This window comes from Harmonia axyridis, chromosome 3, assembly GCF_914767665.1.
Source record: "Harmonia axyridis chromosome 3, icHarAxyr1.1, whole genome shotgun sequence".
NCBI lineage: Eukaryota > Metazoa > Arthropoda > Insecta > Coleoptera > Coccinellidae > Harmonia > Harmonia axyridis.
In genome coordinates this window covers 61,759,168-61,779,729 of record NC_059503.1, presented here as the reverse complement: position 1 = coordinate 61,779,729, position 20,562 = coordinate 61,759,168, and the positions used below count along the sequence as shown (strand labels likewise).

At 36.0% G+C, this 20,562-nt stretch overlaps 1 protein-coding gene across 6 annotated transcripts in view; it reads right to left on the bottom strand.

Annotated features, from left to right (window-relative positions):
* The window catches only part of LOC123674581 (optomotor-blind protein), a 133,331-nt gene that overhangs the window by 8,408 nt on the left and 104,361 nt on the right, over nt 1–20,562 (bottom strand). For all 6 annotated transcript variants that reach the window (XM_045609500.1, XM_045609498.1, XM_045609504.1 and 3 more), the window contains 2 exons: nt 6,694–6,840; nt 4,475–4,551 (listed from right to left, as the gene is read on the bottom strand). In XM_045609500.1, coding sequence (XP_045465456.1) covers nt 4,475–4,551; nt 6,694–6,840 — 224 coding nt within the window. The remainder of the gene's footprint in view (nt 1–4,474; nt 4,552–6,693; nt 6,841–20,562) is intronic.

Below are 20,562 nucleotides of genomic sequence, written 5' to 3'. Positions count from 1 at the left end.
TCGACACATGTAACATTATTATTATTATTATTATTTGATTTGAATCAAGGACATGGTCCTGTGAGATTCAATATAAATAAAGAGCATTACAGTCATACAAGCAGTTGGGCACAAGAGAAGTCCATAGCAGTGTTTAACAGACATATAGAAACAACCATTGTTGAAGTTAACAATTTTTTTATATTGCTCCTTTTCAAAAATAATCGTAATTTTTGAAAAACAAATAACATATAATATGAACTCATTTAGTAAGAAAACAGCTGTAATGTTTCGAAATTTACAAGATCTTGAAGCTGAATCTCAAGCGAAATAAAAAAAAATATCCTTGATATTTTCTAATAGGTCAATTCTGAATGTTATCTACGAATAATATGCTGTCCAATGCGCCCAATCCGGTCCTGTCCCCCGCTTCCTTTCGCCCCGTTATTGACCACAGCAGGAAACGACGCTGCAGGATTTAGATGTTGGCGGAGGTGATCAATCCGACGCTCAAATTGTCCGACCTGTGTAAAACAGCCCCTAGACGTAGCCGAAACTAACGGACGGGCGCAGGATTCAATTTGGTTCCCTACGAATTATTCCGTACGTGCTGTTTGACAGGGCGGAAAAGGCTATCGGCAGGATTCGGGACTCTTTTTTTTTTATCCCGTCTTCCTGCCGTAATCGCCGGACTCTATCGATCGCAAGCGGAAGCAATTGATCACTTAAGACATGTCGTTAGTTGACATAAAGATGCGAATAATTTGAGATAGTATGACGATGAGAAAAGGAACAGAAAAGTGTAGTCAGGGGGTCACCAATTAGGGACCTCGTAGAATTTGAGAATATCATTTTAAAATTGACGAAATTTGACGGAATTTTTATAGAATTATTTTAGGATTCAATACTCTCAATAATACTATCAAGTCTTTGAAATTTAATTTCAAATGTAGATACAATATTTCCTCCTTTCTTGTTATGTTATAATAATGAGGACGAATCATAGTTTTGATGGTGAATGGAGCAATGAGCTGCAAATATTTGGAAGTAATAGGGGAGAGTCGGGTAATTGTGCGCACCTAAGCCAAAATTGAAATATTTTGGAAATCATAAACGATTGAACTTCTAGATTTTTCATTAAGATTCTTCAATGGTTTGGCTATAAGTTTCTCTATTATATTTAAAATAGAAATGCACGTTATGACTTTGAAATATAAAATTTGAAAAATGAACATTGCGTACAATTACCCGAAGTATGCGGCAAATGGTGCGCATAGGTAGGATAATTGTGCGCATTGAAAACAGGAACCAATAACACAATTTTTTGAACAGGAGAAGTTATTCCTTTATTGAATAAGAAAAAAACAATAAATAAACAAAACTCTAACGATATAAAAATATTATTATTCTATTGAATAAAAAGAATTTTAAAAATATAATTAGGTATCACAAAAATCGCAGGTAAATCCCTCAGGGCTGTCTGCTCCCGTGCATAGGGCATGAGACCATTTCGCACAAACTGAACATTTAAACCACATCTCATTTTTTATACTGCCCTCCCCGCAAATAACGCATCTCTCATTGTCTTCCGTTTCCAGATCGTCCAACTCGTCATCGTTATAAAACTCACTTTCTGATATATCTTCAGATTCACTGCTCTCTTCGAACAGTTTTCTTTTTGTGCTTCTCTTCTGACTTGCTTTGGGTCCTTTTATAATATTTTTTCCTTTTTTACTTTGTTCTTCTTTTTCTTTTAATTTCCCCTGCCTCAATAACTTTTTCGCTGCTGCGGTTTCTAAATTTTCTCGGTTTGGTGTATCTGTCAATATTTCAGACATTTTTTTTTTACGATTTTGTCGTTTAGCTACCCTTGGTTGTGGAAGTGGACTCAACTCTTCTAAAATAGTAGATGTACTAGGGACAGGAACATCGCTTTTTTCTGTTCTGAGGTTAATTGTACGCACTAGCGCCTAATCGTGCGCACTGCGCCCAATTAACCGAAATGAGTAATTTAACTTTCGAATTCTATAAAACAGTAAAAAATTTTTTTTTGCTTGAACTAAATATATCAGTGTCAAGGAGACTCATCAAGCAATCTATCGACGAAAACGGTTTTTTAAAAAAGTGAAAATTAAAATACTTATGGCTTATTTTCACCAAGGCACTCAAAAGAGCAACACATGCGTGAACAACCAAGTGGCCATTTTGGATATATAAGGTGCCGTGATTTACCCTTCTTGTATGGGATAGAACATTATTTTGTCAAGAGATGGCGTCTGCATGATGATTACGAAATTATATTACCCGATTGTGGAAATAAAGGTATGCGCACGATTAGCCGCTGCGCACAATTACCCGACTCTCCCCTAGTGCTGAACTACAGATAGAAATGACTGACTTCTAAGAGAACACCGTTTTGAAAGATAATTTCCACCTAATCATTGAAAAGACAAAAGTGAATAAAAAAAGAATAAAAAAGTGAATAAAAAAAAGAAAAAAAATTAATAAAAGTGATAATTCTACTTCCTCAGTTTGGTGATTAAAAAGTAAAATAACTTATTTCCGCTTTATATATTTATTTTCACAACAATTGTTTCGTCATGATAACATGACTTCGTCAGGTGAGCATGGTAACTCAGTTTGGACTGAACAAGCCATTACTATAAACAATTGTACAAACTTCACATTTATATTTAATGTGTCTAAGTGATTTTGTTAATTAATAATATGCATAATTTCCGGTTCATAACTGTTGTGAAATTGAATGTAATGGTTGTTTTTTAAGAGCCTGAGAACTTTGAATAATAGTACAAGACAGAAATGTCGTTGAATAGTTTTTCATTATTATAATATGGTCGATATATTCATGACATTTTTTTGATAAGTATGATATCCGGCATTTCTCCGTCGCGGCTACAATTTACAAAGCCTATTCGATCAGTTTAATTTTTTACTACTTTTTCCAATAAATCTGGCCGTACGGCGTCAATGATGACATGAATATAGACTTCCAATTTTTAAAACGTAGCTGGTTTATAAGTATAAACCAATGACTCATTATAGCCGCATAAAGAGTAATCGAGGGGCATTAAGTCACATGATCGACGGGGCCAGTTAACATGACAGCTTCTGCAAAAACGTCAATCATCAAAAATACGACGTAAACGATAGCATTTCGCCTTAGTTCTTCCATGAGCTGTATTTTATAGGCTAAGATCCTTACGTATAATTTCTACGTACTAGAAGGACAAAGGGCAACAAGTTGAAAATGGTGACGTATCGACATTTCGGAGGTATAGTATCAATATGCTTTCTGGTTCGCACATTTCTATATAATGTTAATGGTTGTGAATCGGGAACAGTATAATTAGAGAGAAAACTATCAATAACTAGCAATAAGAATTGTCTGAATGCCGTGAAATTAATTTGATATGCTATCAATAACTGCACGAGTTTCTTGCGATATACCGAAAATGAATAGATGCAAGATAGCCCAGTTTGCAGATGACACTGCCATATACTATCACAGTAGAATGCGGAAAACAATGACTAGGCAGCTACAGATAGACCTAGATACACTGATTGAATATTTCAAGAAATGAAGATTCGAAGTGAACACATCGAAAACAGTTGCAATCTGCTTCGGAGGAACAAAGTAAAGAAAGAGAAAGCAGGAAACGTCAAAATAGAAAACCAGACGATAGAATGGAAAAAAGGAGCAGAATATCTGGGAGTAATACTGGATGAAAGAATGAATTTGAACAAACAGATAGAAGAAAACAGAAAAAAGACAAGGCAATTGCACGGCAGACTGTACCCATTGCTCAACCCTAGAAGTAAACTTTCTTTAGAAAACAAGCTGAAGATAATAAAAATAGTGCTAATACCAAGCATTACGTACGCTTGAGTTACCTGGTACAATACGAAGGACAATAATAATGATCAGTTGCAAAGTACGCTAAATTCAGTAATAAGAACAGCGGTTGGGTCCCCATGGTATATAACTAACCAACAAATCAGTGAAGAACTGAACGAGAATAAGGAATTGAGAAAGATGATACAAATCAAAATAAGAAAGACAGATAAGTGGAAATGCCTCTTTAAAAGAACTAAATAGAAGAAAAAAGTGACATGAAGTAGGGAGGAAAGCCTTCCGATCAGACAACAGCAGAAAATAGGAGAAATGAAATTAGAGGCGAAGGGAATGTAAATTCCGGACCTCAAACAAAAAAAAGGTCTGAGAGTTTCTTGCTCACTAATCCCATTATTCATGAACCACTGGATACTGGATCCAGCGTGAATTTGAAACTAAATCAACGATTGATGGTTTCTTGAAGTTTTTCAATTCTAATGTGAAATAATTAAAACGCTAACAATGTAAACGCTTTCATAAGCACAATGCATCACAATCTCTATCTGTAGATGTATAAATAATTACGAAATATTCAAAATATTATGTTCATTTAAGGGCAAGGATGCCAAAATTGAAACTTACTTCTTTTCCCTTTTTCCTGCTCCAGTATCCCGAAATCCCTTGGCGAACGGATTATTGTCGATTTTGAGTTGTGTGATCTGCAAAAAAAAAACATTCATCAATCGAGTGCATTCATGCAGAATATGGAACTTTTCCGGCAATAAACTCCGTTTATGAATACGTAATTGGAGTTTCAACTTTCAAACCTGGTGCATTAGAGTGGATATATGACATTTTCGAGTTCAACAGTCCTTCATCTATAATTTACCGATCTGAAAAGCCATAAACGCTTCTGTTACATAGTTTACAATTCCGTGTCATTGAGTACCGATGATATCCGTTTATTTCCGTCGCAATAAAACCGAGTATCGACTGAAATTATACTTTTGATATCGGGGTAATCAGTCACTTTGATTATTATTTGATGTATTGGATTCGTTTGTGTCATGGTGAACTTTTCCTATTATGCTGCATGTTGGTAAGTGCCAATAAGGAGACGATTAACGTCGGTCGCAGACTTGCCAGGCATCTATCATCGAAGGATCGTGACAATATATGTATGATATAATTACCGTCCATTGGGAATTGTTAATGAATACATCGTGAATGTCGCATTCAATTAACGTTAAAAAGACAGCATTCGCTAGGCGTATAGCTGATTGAAATTCCAAGTTTTAATTGAAGATGAATGACGAATTCTGCGGACTGGTATTGAGCTATTAGTTCGATTACAACTTGATAAAAACGTCTGAATGCAACAATGCATGGAATATCCGCCAATAAATATTCCCGCATATCGACTCAAATATAAACGCAATCTGAACATTGAATCGAATGGCACTTTCATTATATTGCTTTCATAACAATAGTTACAATTTTTTTTAATGGAAAAGTGTACCACATAAGGAAAATAATACTATTTTGAAATGATTATTTGTGTGACTTATATTAACTCAATTAGCAGAATATTAAAATCTTCATACCCGCTTCATTTGTTCTGATTCAAATTAATGTTTTTCGAAAGAAAAAAATGCAGATTAATATATCTTGCATTCGGTCTATTCTAAATTACAAAATAATATACACGATCCATAAAAATTGATGCCCCACGTTGGGCGCCAATTGTCGGTCTATTCTAAATCACAAAATAATATACACGATCCATAAAAATTGATGCCCCACGTTGGGCGCCAATTGTTATGGATCGTGTATATTATTTTGTAATTTAGAATAGACCGAATGCATAATCCATAAAAATTGATGCCCCACGTTGGGCGCAATTGTTATGGATCGTGAAAATTATATTTGTTATTGGATTGAAATATCAAATTTTAAATTCGATTCTAAAATGAAAAATAATTTACACGATCCATAACAGTACATATTCATTTCAAAAAGTAAGAAATTCAGATTGAATTGTTATGAAACAACAACCAAGAATGTTTTTGGCATCAATAAGAGCTAATTAGGAAACAATATAACCGTAGATCCCTCGACCTAAGAATTTGAATGGATTACAGTATCCTTGTATCGAAAAGTTTTTTACGGGATATTGTATTTTGGAAACCAGTACAACAATTTACAATACAGTAAAATAATTCTGAAATATTATTGATATATCAGATTATCAGATCTCTCGCCCGAAGTACAAATTTTTATTCGTTTTGTAGTTATGCTTCGTTGTATTACTACTTTACTTTCAAGAACATCAAACTATAATATTTCCGTAGACATTTAGAAGAGGAAAATTATCGAAACACTAGATAATGCAGGTAGTCTTATTATTCATTCCTAGTGGAATTATCAATGACACAACATATTATAATTGGTTCTATCGGATACATCTCCAAGCACGTTTCTAGCAGCGAAAGAAATATGCAGATCTATTCAAATCGTCTGAAAACGTCCCACAGAACACGTTTGCATGTAATCTAGTGGTGGAGATAAGTCTTTTCCGTTAAAATTGCTTCATTAACAGTGTTAATTTTCGAACTTATGCCAGTCGCCGCTCTTGAACACTTGGAGGTTCTGGATAATAAACGCTTTTAGAGGCATCGGCGGCCATAAATCTAGGCAGAAATTATCACGATGGATTTTTGAGTTCGGAATATGAGAGCTGGACGCTCGAATTAGCATTCTTAATTGTTATTACACTAATGGCGAAGTGGACGAGCTAGATGTGATGATGATTTTGACATTTCCAATACCTCTAAAATCAAAACAAATATTTCAATTCTTACCTTCTCGTTCTGATATGCTGTTACAGCTATGAACTCGGTTTCCTTGAAGACGTACGTCCGAAACGTCGAGTAGGGCAGCTTTAGAATGTCGTTGGCCCTCACCAAATGAAACCTTGGTTGGTATTTGTGCATAGAGTTCAATATCGTCTGAAAGAAATAAGAATGAAAAATCAGAGGTTATCCTAGGTTAAGCATCTCAACATGGCAGTTATAAGATTTTGACGGGTGACGTCTTATTTCAGAGTTGTCGCCTAACAAATGTAAGGTTAAATATATAAAACACTGACGACAGAGATTGGTAATGGACCCTTCTAGTATTCGATATTTTTGGTTCAGATATATGAAAGAAATAGCAAGAGGCCCAGCTCTTACCCCAGCCCATTGAAGGGCGCGTTTGGATTTTGCGAGAGAGCATATCCATTGAGAAGAGGCTGATTGGGAAAGAGTTCTCTTCACAGATGAGTCTAGATTCTGTCTCTATCATTGTGATCGACGTTTCCTTGTATACAGACGTCCACATGAAAGATATGCTCAGTGCAATTTCCTGAATACTATTGGTTTCGGGGGAGGATCGATTATGGTATGGGGTGGAATATCTTTGACTGCTCGCACAGACCTAGTGGTCGTTGATAATGGAGCTATGAATGCTGATAGGTATATAAGGAACATTCTTGAAGAGCATGTAGTGCCATTTGCCCCATACATTGGTGAAAATTTCATTTTTATGGACGATAATGCCAGACCCCATCGTGCGCGCATCGTTCAGGAGTACCTTGAAGAGGTTGAAGTCTCTCAAATGGAATGGCCAGCAAGAAGTCCAGATCTCAATCCGATTGAGCAGAATAGAAGGCTGAGAAGTTCAGAAAATCATCCAGCTACTCTTAATGACGTAGGAATCCAACACAGAGAAATCTGGGAAGGATTAGATCAGAACATTTTAAGATCACTCATTTTGAGTATGAACCGTCGTTGCCGAGCTGTAATTAACGCAAGGGGTGGAAATACCAAGTATTAAATCACTTATCATCATTCCAGTATTTTGAAAATTATTTATTTCTCTTCTTTCACATAAGATTCGGTGAGATCCTGAATTTTTCTTCCATTTAATGTGTCTTGTTTCGTTCAAAACCTTCCCGAGAGAACATAAAAAATAAGTTATAAAGTCAATGTAGAGTTAACTTTCATTAAAATTGAGATTTTCAGAATGTGCGTTAATTTTTTTGCGCAGTGTATGTTAACGTCGCTGACTGTTCAGGTAACATAACACTTCAAGGAAGGATCTAACTTTTCAGATAGTAGTAAGGTTATGTTAATAATTGTACAAACTGCAACAAATCTTATACATATAAAAAATAGTGATAATACAGGTTCGATATGCATAATAATGTTTTTAATTGTTAAGAAAAAGCCAGTAGGAACTGATTTCGGCGGCTTGGGTAGAAAAAATTATGCTAAGTCGGATCGTTTTCGGTGCAGAAAAATGTGGGTCTTAGCATAATTTGTGTTCCACAGGAAGTAGGTATTTTTGAACGATTTCAAAAAAAGAATGTACTTTGAGGTTTTCGACAGAATGAAGTGATTCGTCTTACTCATAGCGAATCGAGTCAGGGTTCTGGGTAAAAACCTCGAGCGACATTCCAGGAACCTCAGTTGGGTAGGTAAATGAGCGTTTTCAGGAACGGGGACGATAGTCGGTGAATCCAAATGCGAAAATTATGCCCGTTCGCCTGACGTGAGCTCTGCCATAACGGCCGGCCGTGGGGGGAAAGGCTCATTTTAATATTTCGAGCCTCACACCGAGCGGTGTCTTAATACAAATATAAATAATATCCGATGATCGCCGTCAAAGTGGCCGCTTCTTTATGTTATATGTTACCGGGTCGTTTCGCCCGCTTTGCGAATCTTTACACGTCCGTTCTGCGCTGATCAGCTGAAATTTTACATTTGTAGTTTCGTTATTTATGCGTGCGGTCGATGCCTGGCGGGAAATCGGCGGGCCAATTAAGAGGGGATCGTCGATTTAATCGAAACGGGAACCTGTTATCGGCCGCTGGACGGTTCGTCCAGCTTCACGTCCAAATATCAACAGATTAACATGTCTCTCGATTCGTCGTCGATTCCCGACTAATGTTTCTACCGATCAGAATTTTTTCGAACATTTGTGAATTAAATATATGCAGATGCCTGCTCCATCTCTCTAGGTTTTGACATCGTCCAAATATTCTTGACGACGACTCAGTCATGATCTACTAGCACAAGTAGGCTGGTCTTCAATTGCTTTCAGAATAGTAAGCATCATAACAAACCTCAATCTCTCTTCCATTCTCCTTGTCCACAAATCAAAACACAATGCGCTTCAATTGCAGTTACAGTAACTAACGTTCATTTCATTAATTTGAGATGCAGATATCGTCATCAGAAAATATTCATGTGGGCCATCCTTATTTACGTATATAGAAACTGAGTTATGTAGTTTCTACACGGGAAAATATAAATATATTTTTCTAGGGAAAGAAAGCCCCTGGGATCTGAGTTAAGCTATTTATTGAATGTCGCCAAGCTTTCGGTCATTCGAATGGCAAATCAATCTGAACCTAAAAGTGTAAAGTCAGACAGAAACACAATCATGAGAGTCACATCTACACATAAAAATCTTCATGGTCTTGAGAGGGAACACCACCACGTGACTTAGACTCGTTTCGATTCGTTTTCGGTAGCGCCTAAAATGAATGAAAACTCTTCACACACACTCGGTTAGTATAAGGTTTTATTTCACGACTGGACTGATTGGACTGATGTAATCAGCCGCTCAATATCAATGTCAAGTGAATCAGACATTTCCAAATGTAAAATTTAAAATGAGAAATTGAAAATAAAATAATATTTTCCTTTGCCGAAAACGTGACCGAACCGAAACTAAACCGTATGTGTGTAAACGACCAATTGCTTTTGTGAACTCTGGACCCGAATGGAAACCGAACGAAACCGATTCGTGTCGAGGGGGCTTTTGGTTCTATCAGTTATCTATTAGGTACCAAACACACACCGTATCATCGTTTCACACTTTTCCGACGGCTACCGAAAACGAATCGAATACGCACCGAACCGAATCGCACCGTATAAGTGTGAAACGAGTCTTAGTCGTGATGTGTCAATATTTAACTAAAAGAAGAGGGACAAAAATAATGTGCGGTGCTGTGAGAACGATTGAACGATCAGTAGAAGTTAAGAATGATACAATAGTTTCAACTTTCGGCGAGAGGAAGTTCATGCTAGTCCGTTTAAAAATTTTCACAAAATTAGAATTTTTCCTCTTTTGTAATGATTTTTTGTAGGTTTTTTTACGAATATTTTCAATTTACATCAGTGCTTTTTTTTTGCGAAAAACAGAAAGTTACCAAAATAAATGGCTTTCTACCCGATTTATAAACACTCCAGTTATGTTTTTCTGAAGTGATAACCCTCTGAACCATCTGATTATCTTTCAGATAACATTCTGAGCCTTCCAAGCATATTATATACAGGGTGTAACTGAATAAGTGTAAAACATTTAAGGAGGTGATTCCTCATCGAAAAAAAGATAGGATCTTTCATATAAAGAAACTTCATTGGAGCATCCCTTGTTAAGATACAGCCCCTTAAAGGGGGTACATAAAATTTGTATAACAATTTTTTTCACAAGCACTGAAAAAGTTACAATATTGAAATTAACCTGACGTTTTGTACTACCAAAAAGACACTTAGCCAGTAATTTATTTGGTTTACCCCATGGTTGTAAGGGGTGAAAAACGTAACCCCTAAAATTTATTTCCAATGTAACTTTTTGTCTTATTATTTGTTTACCATTTAAAAATTTATTTCCGATAGCCTGTTTCATTCTAAACAAAAAATGTCTCTTGGGTTTTTTGCCCAAAATAAACCAGTAAGCAGCAAAACATTATTTTACGAACAACTACAGAGATACATCGTCATAAATGCGAACTGGATTTATTGTTATTTTGTAGTTAGTACCTGCATTAAACGATTAAAGGGTAATAAACAAAACTAAGTTATTAATAACAAAACACACAACATGTAGAAATCATAGTGAATGTTCAATATGTCTACCTTCAAACATTACAAATTTTATGTACCCCCTTTAAGGGGCTGTATCTTAACAAGGGATGCTCCAATGAAGTTTCTTTATATGAAAGATCCTATCTTTTTTTCGATGAGGAATCACCTCCTTAAATGTTTTACACTTATTCAGTTACACCCTGTATGTATGTTAATATTGCTTTTTCGCTTATTCAAAAAACTTTGCAGGTTAACAGTTATTTATATTCACTTTATTAACAATGAAACTTTGGACGCACATATTTTAAAAGTAAGGCATACCATGCAGTTTTGATTTAAGATTTGTAATCAGAAAACTGAATCTACAAAACTTAAAACATTGATGATTACAGAACTTTCTTCCTGTGAGATAAACATGTTTGACAATTCAAAGAGAAATCAAACGACAACAAACAAACCAAGCAGTTCTCCGAAAACTGATCAGAGCACTCTATCTGATTGAAGCTTCCAAAGAGTCATTCATTTTTGGTCTATTCAATGAAACAGTGCGAATAAGTGATTGGATATGGCAAAGCAAGATCCAAATAAAGAAATTTCTTCGAATTTACTCCTTTATTTCTTCAAAGAACTTATTTTTATATATGGTTCGTGTGTGATGGAAGTTTCTATCTTCGAACGTTCGTTTTTTTATATTATAATATGAATAATCCTGCAAATCGAAAGACAAATGAAGATTCAATGAAGAAACGGCCGTTCTTCGATCAGAGTTTGATAAACAGTGGACCATAGTTTTTATGAAAGAAGGACGACTCAAAAATGAATGGATAGATAGACACATAATATAAGATCCGAAAAAAATAATTTTGTGAAGATAAAGAGCCATCAACTGCCTGTAATATTCGTTAACTTTATATCGAAGTTCGATCGCGCATTTCGACTGGCAGCGAAAAGGACGTAATCGAAACCCATGAGTTAGCCCCTTAGCAACGAGCTGTCCGACAGTAGACCACGGGTCCAAACGCTGGCGCCAGCTAGCATTCCGTTGTCGATGCTGCGACAGATAAACGGTGAGGCATCTCGAACCCTAGAAGAAGAAGAAGAGCAAGAAGAAGAAGAAGACGCGTCCGCCCTTATGTGTGTTACGGAACACAGATCTCCGATACGAAAATATGCATATTTCAGTAGTCTCGGAGCGGACGACGACGACGGCAAACCAGTTCTTCGTTTTTCCATCCGTATGGATGATTTGTGCGAGGTCTGTCGACTTGCCTGTGTGGTCCTGCACGCGGACCGGGCTCTCACGCGTACCAACATTTGAATATCCGGTAGATATTGGCGGAGATAGTCGGACCGCACTCGTATCGCCCTCTATGCACGCTCGGGGCAAACCGCGGCGAATCGGCTCGTATCGGGAACGGTGGGGAGGTTGGTACCTTAGATTATTTACAACAAGATGGAGCAATCCCTTACTAGATGAACTGAATGTTTTGTTCCCATAATAAACACTGTTTGTTTACAAACAAAGTGTGTTGTCGTAAATAGAAGTCAGTGGCGTGGATCTAAAAATTTGTTAAGAATAGAAATAAATCCTTCAAAGGTTATCGAATCTTTAATTATTATTTCATTGGATGCATAATTAATGTCATTATTTTTATGAATTTTGTTAACCTTCCCGATGTTTTCATCTTATTCTAAATCATTGTTATACGCAGAATTTTTATAGTGCAGGCATATTTTCGATTCGAAAAAATATTCAATATGAAAAGAGATTTGAAATAGCAAATATGATATTCAAATATTGTTGTTCTGGTTTTAATAATTACAAATACCTATACAATTGAATGTTATATCATTATCAATGATTTTATTAACAATCCTATTATATCGAATACATCTATTCAGGTCACTTTTCAATAAGGCTGCATGGTAGGTTATTACCATACAAGATGATGCTGTATCTAAATTTGGATTTTAACACAGCTTGATATCTTGTTCTGAGGTGAGTCCAGATTTTTATTGGGGACCACCATGTTATTACAAATGGAGCTCATTTGACTGCAAAGGTTTGAAATTTAAGGGTATTACACCTGAATACTATGTTAAATTGAATAACAAAAATAACAATAAATTTATTGATCCAGTTCGACATGAAAATGTATTAGATAGGTCAGTTTTACATCAAGTGTGAAGTATAATCATATCAGTTCTCATTAATGCTGTAATAGGCCTTACTTACTTACTGAAACCTTGTCCATCCATTACCTGCACCTTTGAGAGCAAATGATATTATGAATGTATAGTTTTGTTCCACTATATAAGATAGATGATTGGAATTTTGTGAGTTTTGCAATGGAATGGACGGAGAATCAGTATTTATAGTGGAATAGCAATTGAAACTTGAAAGCCTGCATAATCAGGATTGATTATCAAGCAAGGATGTATTAATAACTTCCATAAAAAATAACATGTAACATAAAATAAATGATTTTTACAATAATGATTTGAAGAAATACGATAGGTAACTAAAATATACTGATAATCGATTCTTCAGAAATGTTTATAATAAAATAACTAAGAATCCATATCTACTACTGCTATAGTCCTTGGTAATTGAATCCAAACAGGATCGAAAAGTACACAATCAAAAAAGAGTGTTTTATACACCCTGATCACCCTAAAACTTAAAACTAACAATTGTAAAGATAAAAAAAAAACTTATTGATTCTGATACAAAATCAGATGTGTGAGCATGCTTCTTACTCGATTCACCACTTGATCGCTCATTTTTCTTGTCTCGTGGTGAATTCTTATAGTGAAATATCTTTTCAATATCAGTTTTATCAAAGGCAATTCATGACTTTCTAGAAACCCTTCATCAAATACATGATTGCCAAATGCATTCAAAACATCATCTGGTAAACAGACAATACAATTATGAATCAACTTATTGATTAAATTTTCAGACTTTGTACTCAAAATATTAGGGTTGTTAGAAATCATATATCTTATTGTTTTTTCTGCTTGTGTGCATATCTTAATGACAAATTTGGATGCCTTGAATAAATTGCCATACGTTTTTCTTTTCTGTAGAAATGAATATGTTTCACAAGTCTCCAACATATCAAGACATTTTGAGCAAGTGATACATTTTTTCAATGACTTGACAACGAATCCTGCTATATAAATTAAAACATCCTGTATATATGAAGATAATTGCCATCCTGAAGAACCAAAGTAATCATGATCATTTAACGCTGCACACAAATTTTTATACTCTTCAGTCTCCTCCAAGTCCTCCTTATGATCATTTATTGTTATTTTTTTATATGACGAAACATGAAGAATTGATGTATTGTCCAAATTAACAACATTTCCAGAATCAGCACCTCTCACTTCCCTTGCTATCAACAACTTTTTATATGCTGACTGAAATTGTCTGGCTGTGGGATTGTTGTTGTATCCATTCAGACTCCTGATAGCACCAAAAAATACCTCCAGATGGTCTTGAGAGAACTTATAGGTCAATAAAAAGTCTAATTTTTTTGACACCACATACATTCTAAATATTTCCTCAAGACTCTCCATACATATTAAAAACCCTAGAAACCCTGTTTTCCTTCTTGAAGATAATACTGGTGTTCCATTCAAAGTCAGTTCCATGAAGTATTCTTTTGCTTCAGAAAACCTTTCCACGTATAAATCAATGTTTTCAAAAGATAATGCCCTCTTATATGTATATGGAGAGAATTTATTTCTTGAGTTCAAGATGTCAAATAAATCATTAACTAAGAGACAGAAATTTGCAGTCTCTTCAGCACCTTTAAAATTTGTCAATTTCAAATCAAACTCAAGGAATTTAAGAGCATCCGACACACTCCTGCTGAATGTCTGCGCAGCAATCTTCACTCTCATTTTTTCTTTCACAAAATGTAAATGACGTTTTCTTATCTTCGTTGCTGCATTCAATCCTTCTGTGTCTTGGAGATTCACAAGTTCTTCAAGATAGGTCCATTTGATTAATTTATCATTTTTTGTTTTCAAAATCTTACTGTCTCCTAAACAATTCCTCAAGAGTTTGAGCATGTGACAAGGGTCAAGAAAAATTAATACCTTCTCTTTGGTGACTGGATGTTCAAAGTGAGTCTTCAATGATTGAGGATTCGAAAAATCAGCACCCAAATGACTCGCCATATTCAAATTCGAAGCTGCTCCATCAAAAGTAACAGAAGTTATTCTCAAATTTACTTCATTCAAAAACTCCAGACAGTTAATTACCAAATTGGCTCTTTCTCTGCTTGATAATCCATCTATCAAAAAATAGCCTACTGGAATTTTCCAGTGACCATTGATGCAGGTAACTAAAAACACAAGTGCTTCCTTAGCTTCTGGTAAAGTATCCACTTCAGGTTTTTCTCCAAAACTTATTGATCCATAAAATTTACCAGCAATAAATTCGATTTTTTTTCTAATGGCCATCTCGTCAATCACCAGATTGCAATAAATTTGTTCTCCCGCAGACTGCTGCACTTTGTTCTTCAATGCACTGAGGGCTTCAGTTGTGAAGCCAGGAGTTCCATCGATGGTCTGATACCACTTAGAAATAGTCTTTGGGTGTGGAAGTGAATTATTGAATTTTTCCCTAACATAATTATAGGCCCTAGGCGAGTAAAAATGTAATGATAGGGCAAATGCTCGTAGAGAAGGTGTAAATTTCTGATTTTTTGATCCCCTTATGAGTCTATTTACCATATCTCTACTAGGACCTGGTAACGATGCCTGAAATATTGAAAATAATTACATTCCACAAATATATGCAAAGCTGAATCTTACTTACCTCTATATAATCTTGAGCATTATCGGATATAAGGTTCATTTCCCTCAAATTATTCAGTAGTCCTGAAATATCTGAAATTTTCTGTTGCAGTCTTCTGTTCTTCATCCTCAATGCTTTCAGTTTCTTTTTCTGTTCTGCAATTTTTCGTTTAGCAAGGGAGAAGGCAAATTTTCCTTGTTTTGGTGTCCTGAAATCTTCATCCCTTACATCACCAACAAAACATTTTCTTTTTCTTGGTCTTGGTACAGAACTTTTAGCTTCAGAACTGAAATAAGAAGGTTTTATATAATGAACCAGAATATATTTTGCAATATTATAAATATAAAATTAAGTAAAACTTACGTAGTTGGATGTGCTACTGTTAATACTTCCGAGGATACCAAGTTGCTTGACGATTCTGAAGCTGTCATAGTACCGGACAATTCTGAAACTGTCAAAGCACCAGAGGATTCTGTATCGGTCAAAAAAGCAGATAAATCTGAAGCGGTTAATGTATCAGATAAATCTGAAGCAGTCAATGTAGCAGATAAATCTGAAGTAGTCAGTGTAGCAGACAAATCACTAGCTGTTAAAGTTCTGGATAGTTCAGAATTACTCAGTTTTGAGGATTCCCTGACACTACCTAGCTTATTAGTATCTAATGGTTCTGGAGTCACAGGCCTTTCATCTGGAGATGTGCTACTGGAACTGAAATTAGAAATATTATATTTAGATGTTCATATTATCCAAATCAAATTTTAAAATAAGTTTACAATATGCTTATATTGAGAGCTAGGTATTCCTAGCTACGCCTATGGTAAATTATTATTTGTTGTGTTTACTTACCGATGTATGGATCGCCCGCAGTCTTTACTGGTGCTTTTTTTACATATCACACAGGAATTAACCATTTTTCAGCTTAATACAGCAAATAATTATTGTCCAACCTCGTTTTCACTACAAAAATCACTTGGTTAACTCAAAACGATGAGTTTGAACTTGTTGCACCTAAGCATCAGCTGTCAAAGAAGGCGGCCATAATGAAATTCATTCGCACGTCCAGGTCACGTGGTAGAAAGCCACCAATAGGGAGCTGCGGGAATGTGTTTTGATTTTGACGAAAATAATAAACATATTGCTATCTTATTTCGGCCACGTTTTCTCTCTCACTATGCTCTATCTTGGTGTAAATAATCTAAGGTTGGTACGCTAATTATATCGTACCGCGATCTGATCCGACGTCTAGGGGGGCCGAGTGGCGCATGATCTTTCGGACACTTCGGACGGGTACGGGAAAAAAGTCTGATGGATGCGGATCGTGTCCGCTCGGCGGCTGCGTCAATTAGCACATGCAAATGGACGTGATTTGTGGTCGGGTCGGATTGAATTCTAAGTTGACCATTAGGTTCTCGAACGATTCAATATTTCAGGAGCAATGAGGCGTCGTGGTTCGATGCGTGTTTATTAGAAGTTCTATTGAATCTAATCGTTGCTGTTCGAATAATATTATGTACATTCATTTTGTAAAACGATTTACATATAACGTCTGGGGTGGGTTATAAACAAAAATTTTACCTCCATAGCGGCTTATTCGATAATATTCTCTTTATATTTTTCTGCTTCAGATGACGATAACGGTATCAGAGAATTTTGAGTTGTTCTTTTCGTGTACCTTTTTGAGGAAAAAGTTGATTTTTGGCATGAACAAAGGCGGATGTTGCCAAGCTTCCGTTCAGCCATGTTTCAGCGCTCCTTCACTTATAATGCAGTGAAGGTACACAATGTTTATTTAATTTTATGTGAGCTGCTCTTTGTTTGCTCACTAAGAACAATGTTGAGGGAAGAGTTATTAAGAGAACAATTTCCACTATTGTTATCATTGCTGCTTCATGGTTATTGTTTCTTGTCTCCACGATTTTATCATATGTTTTCTTAATTTTATTGATTCTTGTTAAAAGAAGTAGCCTAAGCTAGACTTATATCATCTATTTCCCTTTTTTTACAAATGGAGGTACTATTATTATTATAACTCTATCAACATTTAACCGATTTGAGATATGTATGGACCCCCATTTTTTAATATAGCTTTGACAAGTTTACAACTGGATGCTTTCGCCAATTATTTTTCATATATATTAGGTTTTTCTGTATTTGAATGAAAACACACAGCAAAACCTTCCTGGCCGTCAATCCTAGCTTGGTCACCGTTTCCACCAGCTCACCGCGTTTCGATTACGACCGTTTTCACTTAACGTTGTCGTAAGTGTTCCAATTTTCATCACCAGTCACCAACCGCTTCAAAAATTGATCGATTTTGTTGGTATTTAGCAGCAAATCGAAGATGGAAATTCGGTCTATGAGGTTTTTTGCATCAGCTCTTGTGGTACCCTTACATTGAGCTTCTTCTTGAGTTCAATCTTATGCAAATGATTACAAAAAGATTTTTGTTCAATCTTAAGCTTTTGGGAAACCGAAACAGTGACTTTTGGTTCTGCAATGTCAATGATTTCATCGGCAGTTGGCCTTCCAGTGCGTGGTACATTTTTGACATCGAAATTACACTGTAACACTATTAGGATCATGTTTACATCTTTAGCCGCCTGGTTTAATGCCTTATCGGCTGTATCGAAGAAAAATATAGCGTATTTTCTTAATCTTAACTGAGTCAACTGATCACAAAACTGTCAGGGAAGTTTTTGTAGTAAAAAATCTCATCTTTCTAACGATATCTAGTGAAACCCGATCGGACTCATACAACGCGAGATACAGTTAAAAATAATGGATACCTTTTTACTACTCCTAACATATTAATTGCCCTCTAGGAGCTATCGCATTCAACCTATACCTTAAAGAAAATAGCGAAAGCATAATATATATAAAACCACATTTATCTCGAATACTAAAAAATGAATAGTTATTTCGATGGGATACTTCAGTTAGCGTTTTATAACCCAGATGTCGCAATTCTCGGAACAGCGCCATCTGGAGGATCTGACAGTACTCAGAATCGTTTAACTGCGGGATCCGAATTAACTGTTTGATCCGATAACGACCTCAGCAAGTCCTCACCTCGGCTCGACCGAAATTAAACAGTCATAAAGTCCCCCGATCGAAATTCACACAAGGTCGTTCGCACCGCCGATAAAAATCCCCTCGCGTCATCGCCTTCCCCGATTTTTATTCGTCTGCCAGCCCACGGTTTCCCCGAATCTCTTTATAAAAATAATAAACCCGCTCCTTATAAGGCCGCCATCGCTGACTTCAATGAGACCGCCTCATATTATTTAACATTTCAACACCAGTTAAGTACTGTATTATCACTCTTCTTGAATATATATGCATTTGTGTTAAAAGGAAAAGCGGCGCAGCTGATCGGTCGAAGACGGCCGCGCTGAAAACGCACGCCATTCGTCTTGGCCGACTGGATTCTTATCTCTACGGTAGCGTCTAGATACCTCGCTACGTTAATGTAAAATTGCTGTCTTTAGTCCGACCGGTAACCGCTAGATAGCCACCCGTGCGTCTTGAGTTATCGCTGTCCAAGAGATGAACTTCGATGTCGTCTGCATGGACCACATTTTTCAACCTAGGAACTGTTGTATCTCTTCGACGATACAGGGATTGGAGCGAAAGGGTCATAAAGTTGAACAAACAACCTTGTCTTTTAGTTTGTTGGATTTTTGTTAATGGTCTTGTTGAAGTAGGATCTATAAAAATGTTCCTTCAGCGCTATAATAATAAAAGGAATATATCTACGCTATGTCGAAAAAAAAACCCAGAAATTGAATGATAAACATTACGTATTTATTTTTGTACTCAATAATCAACATATTTTTAAAACGCTTCTTCTGAAGGGTGTTTTTTTTTAGAGCTATAGAACTTGCAATTAAACAACGATGGATTATTCGATTGACATGAATTTTATTTATCCGCAAGATAATCTTGTGGCATTACATTTTAAATATGATTTCTGGCATATGACCGCCACGGCTGGCTCGGATGTAGTCCAGCCTGGACGTCCAATTTTCGATGACTTTTCCCAACATTTGTGGCCGTATATCTCAATAACACGGCGAATGTTGTCTTCCAAATGGTCAAGGGTTTGTGGCTTATCTGCATAGACCAATAACTTTACATAGCCCCACAGAAAGTAGTCTAGCGGTATAAATCACAAAATCTTGGAGGCCAATTCACAGGTCCGAAACGTGAAATTAGGCGGTCACCAAACGTATCTTTCAATAAATCGATTTTGGCACGAGCTGTGTGACATGTTGCGCCGTCTTGTTGGAACCACAGCTCCTGGACATCATAGTTGTTCAATTCAGGAATGAAAAAGTTAGTGATCATGGCTCTAAACCGATCACCATTGACTGTAACGTTCTGGCCATCATCGTTTTTGAAGAAGTACGGACCAATGATTCCACCAGCCCATAAAGCGCACCAAACAGTCAGTTTTTCTGGATGTAACGGTGTACACTTGAGGATTAGCTTCACTCCAAATGCGGCAGTTTTGTTTGTTGACGTAGCCATTCAACCAGAAGTGCGCTTCATCGCTAAACAAAATAAAATGGACGAAGTGCGCCATACGTTTTCCGCACAGAACCATTATTTTCGAAATGAAATTGTTCAGGCGTTAGTCTATTCATGATAAATTGCCAAACCAAACTGAGTACAAATCACTCGACAACTTAAAGTTATATACATTGAAAAAAAACATCCGTTATAATTAGATATGTCAAAAGAATTCCCTGCGACAGGAGAATCCAAAAGATAAAATATACGAATTGAAGATAGAAACCAATGAATAGATATGAAAGAAACAGACCGAAAGGTTATTGGAACCGTTGAAAAGCAAAAAAAAACGAAATTAATAAATATAAAATTAAAAGGCAAAATGAGATAACTCCGAAAACATCGGCAGAAGAAACAAGTAAAAATGGGACAATAAAGGAAGGCAAGAAATTTCGTTTCCATATAAGGTGTAAGTGTAAACGTAAATC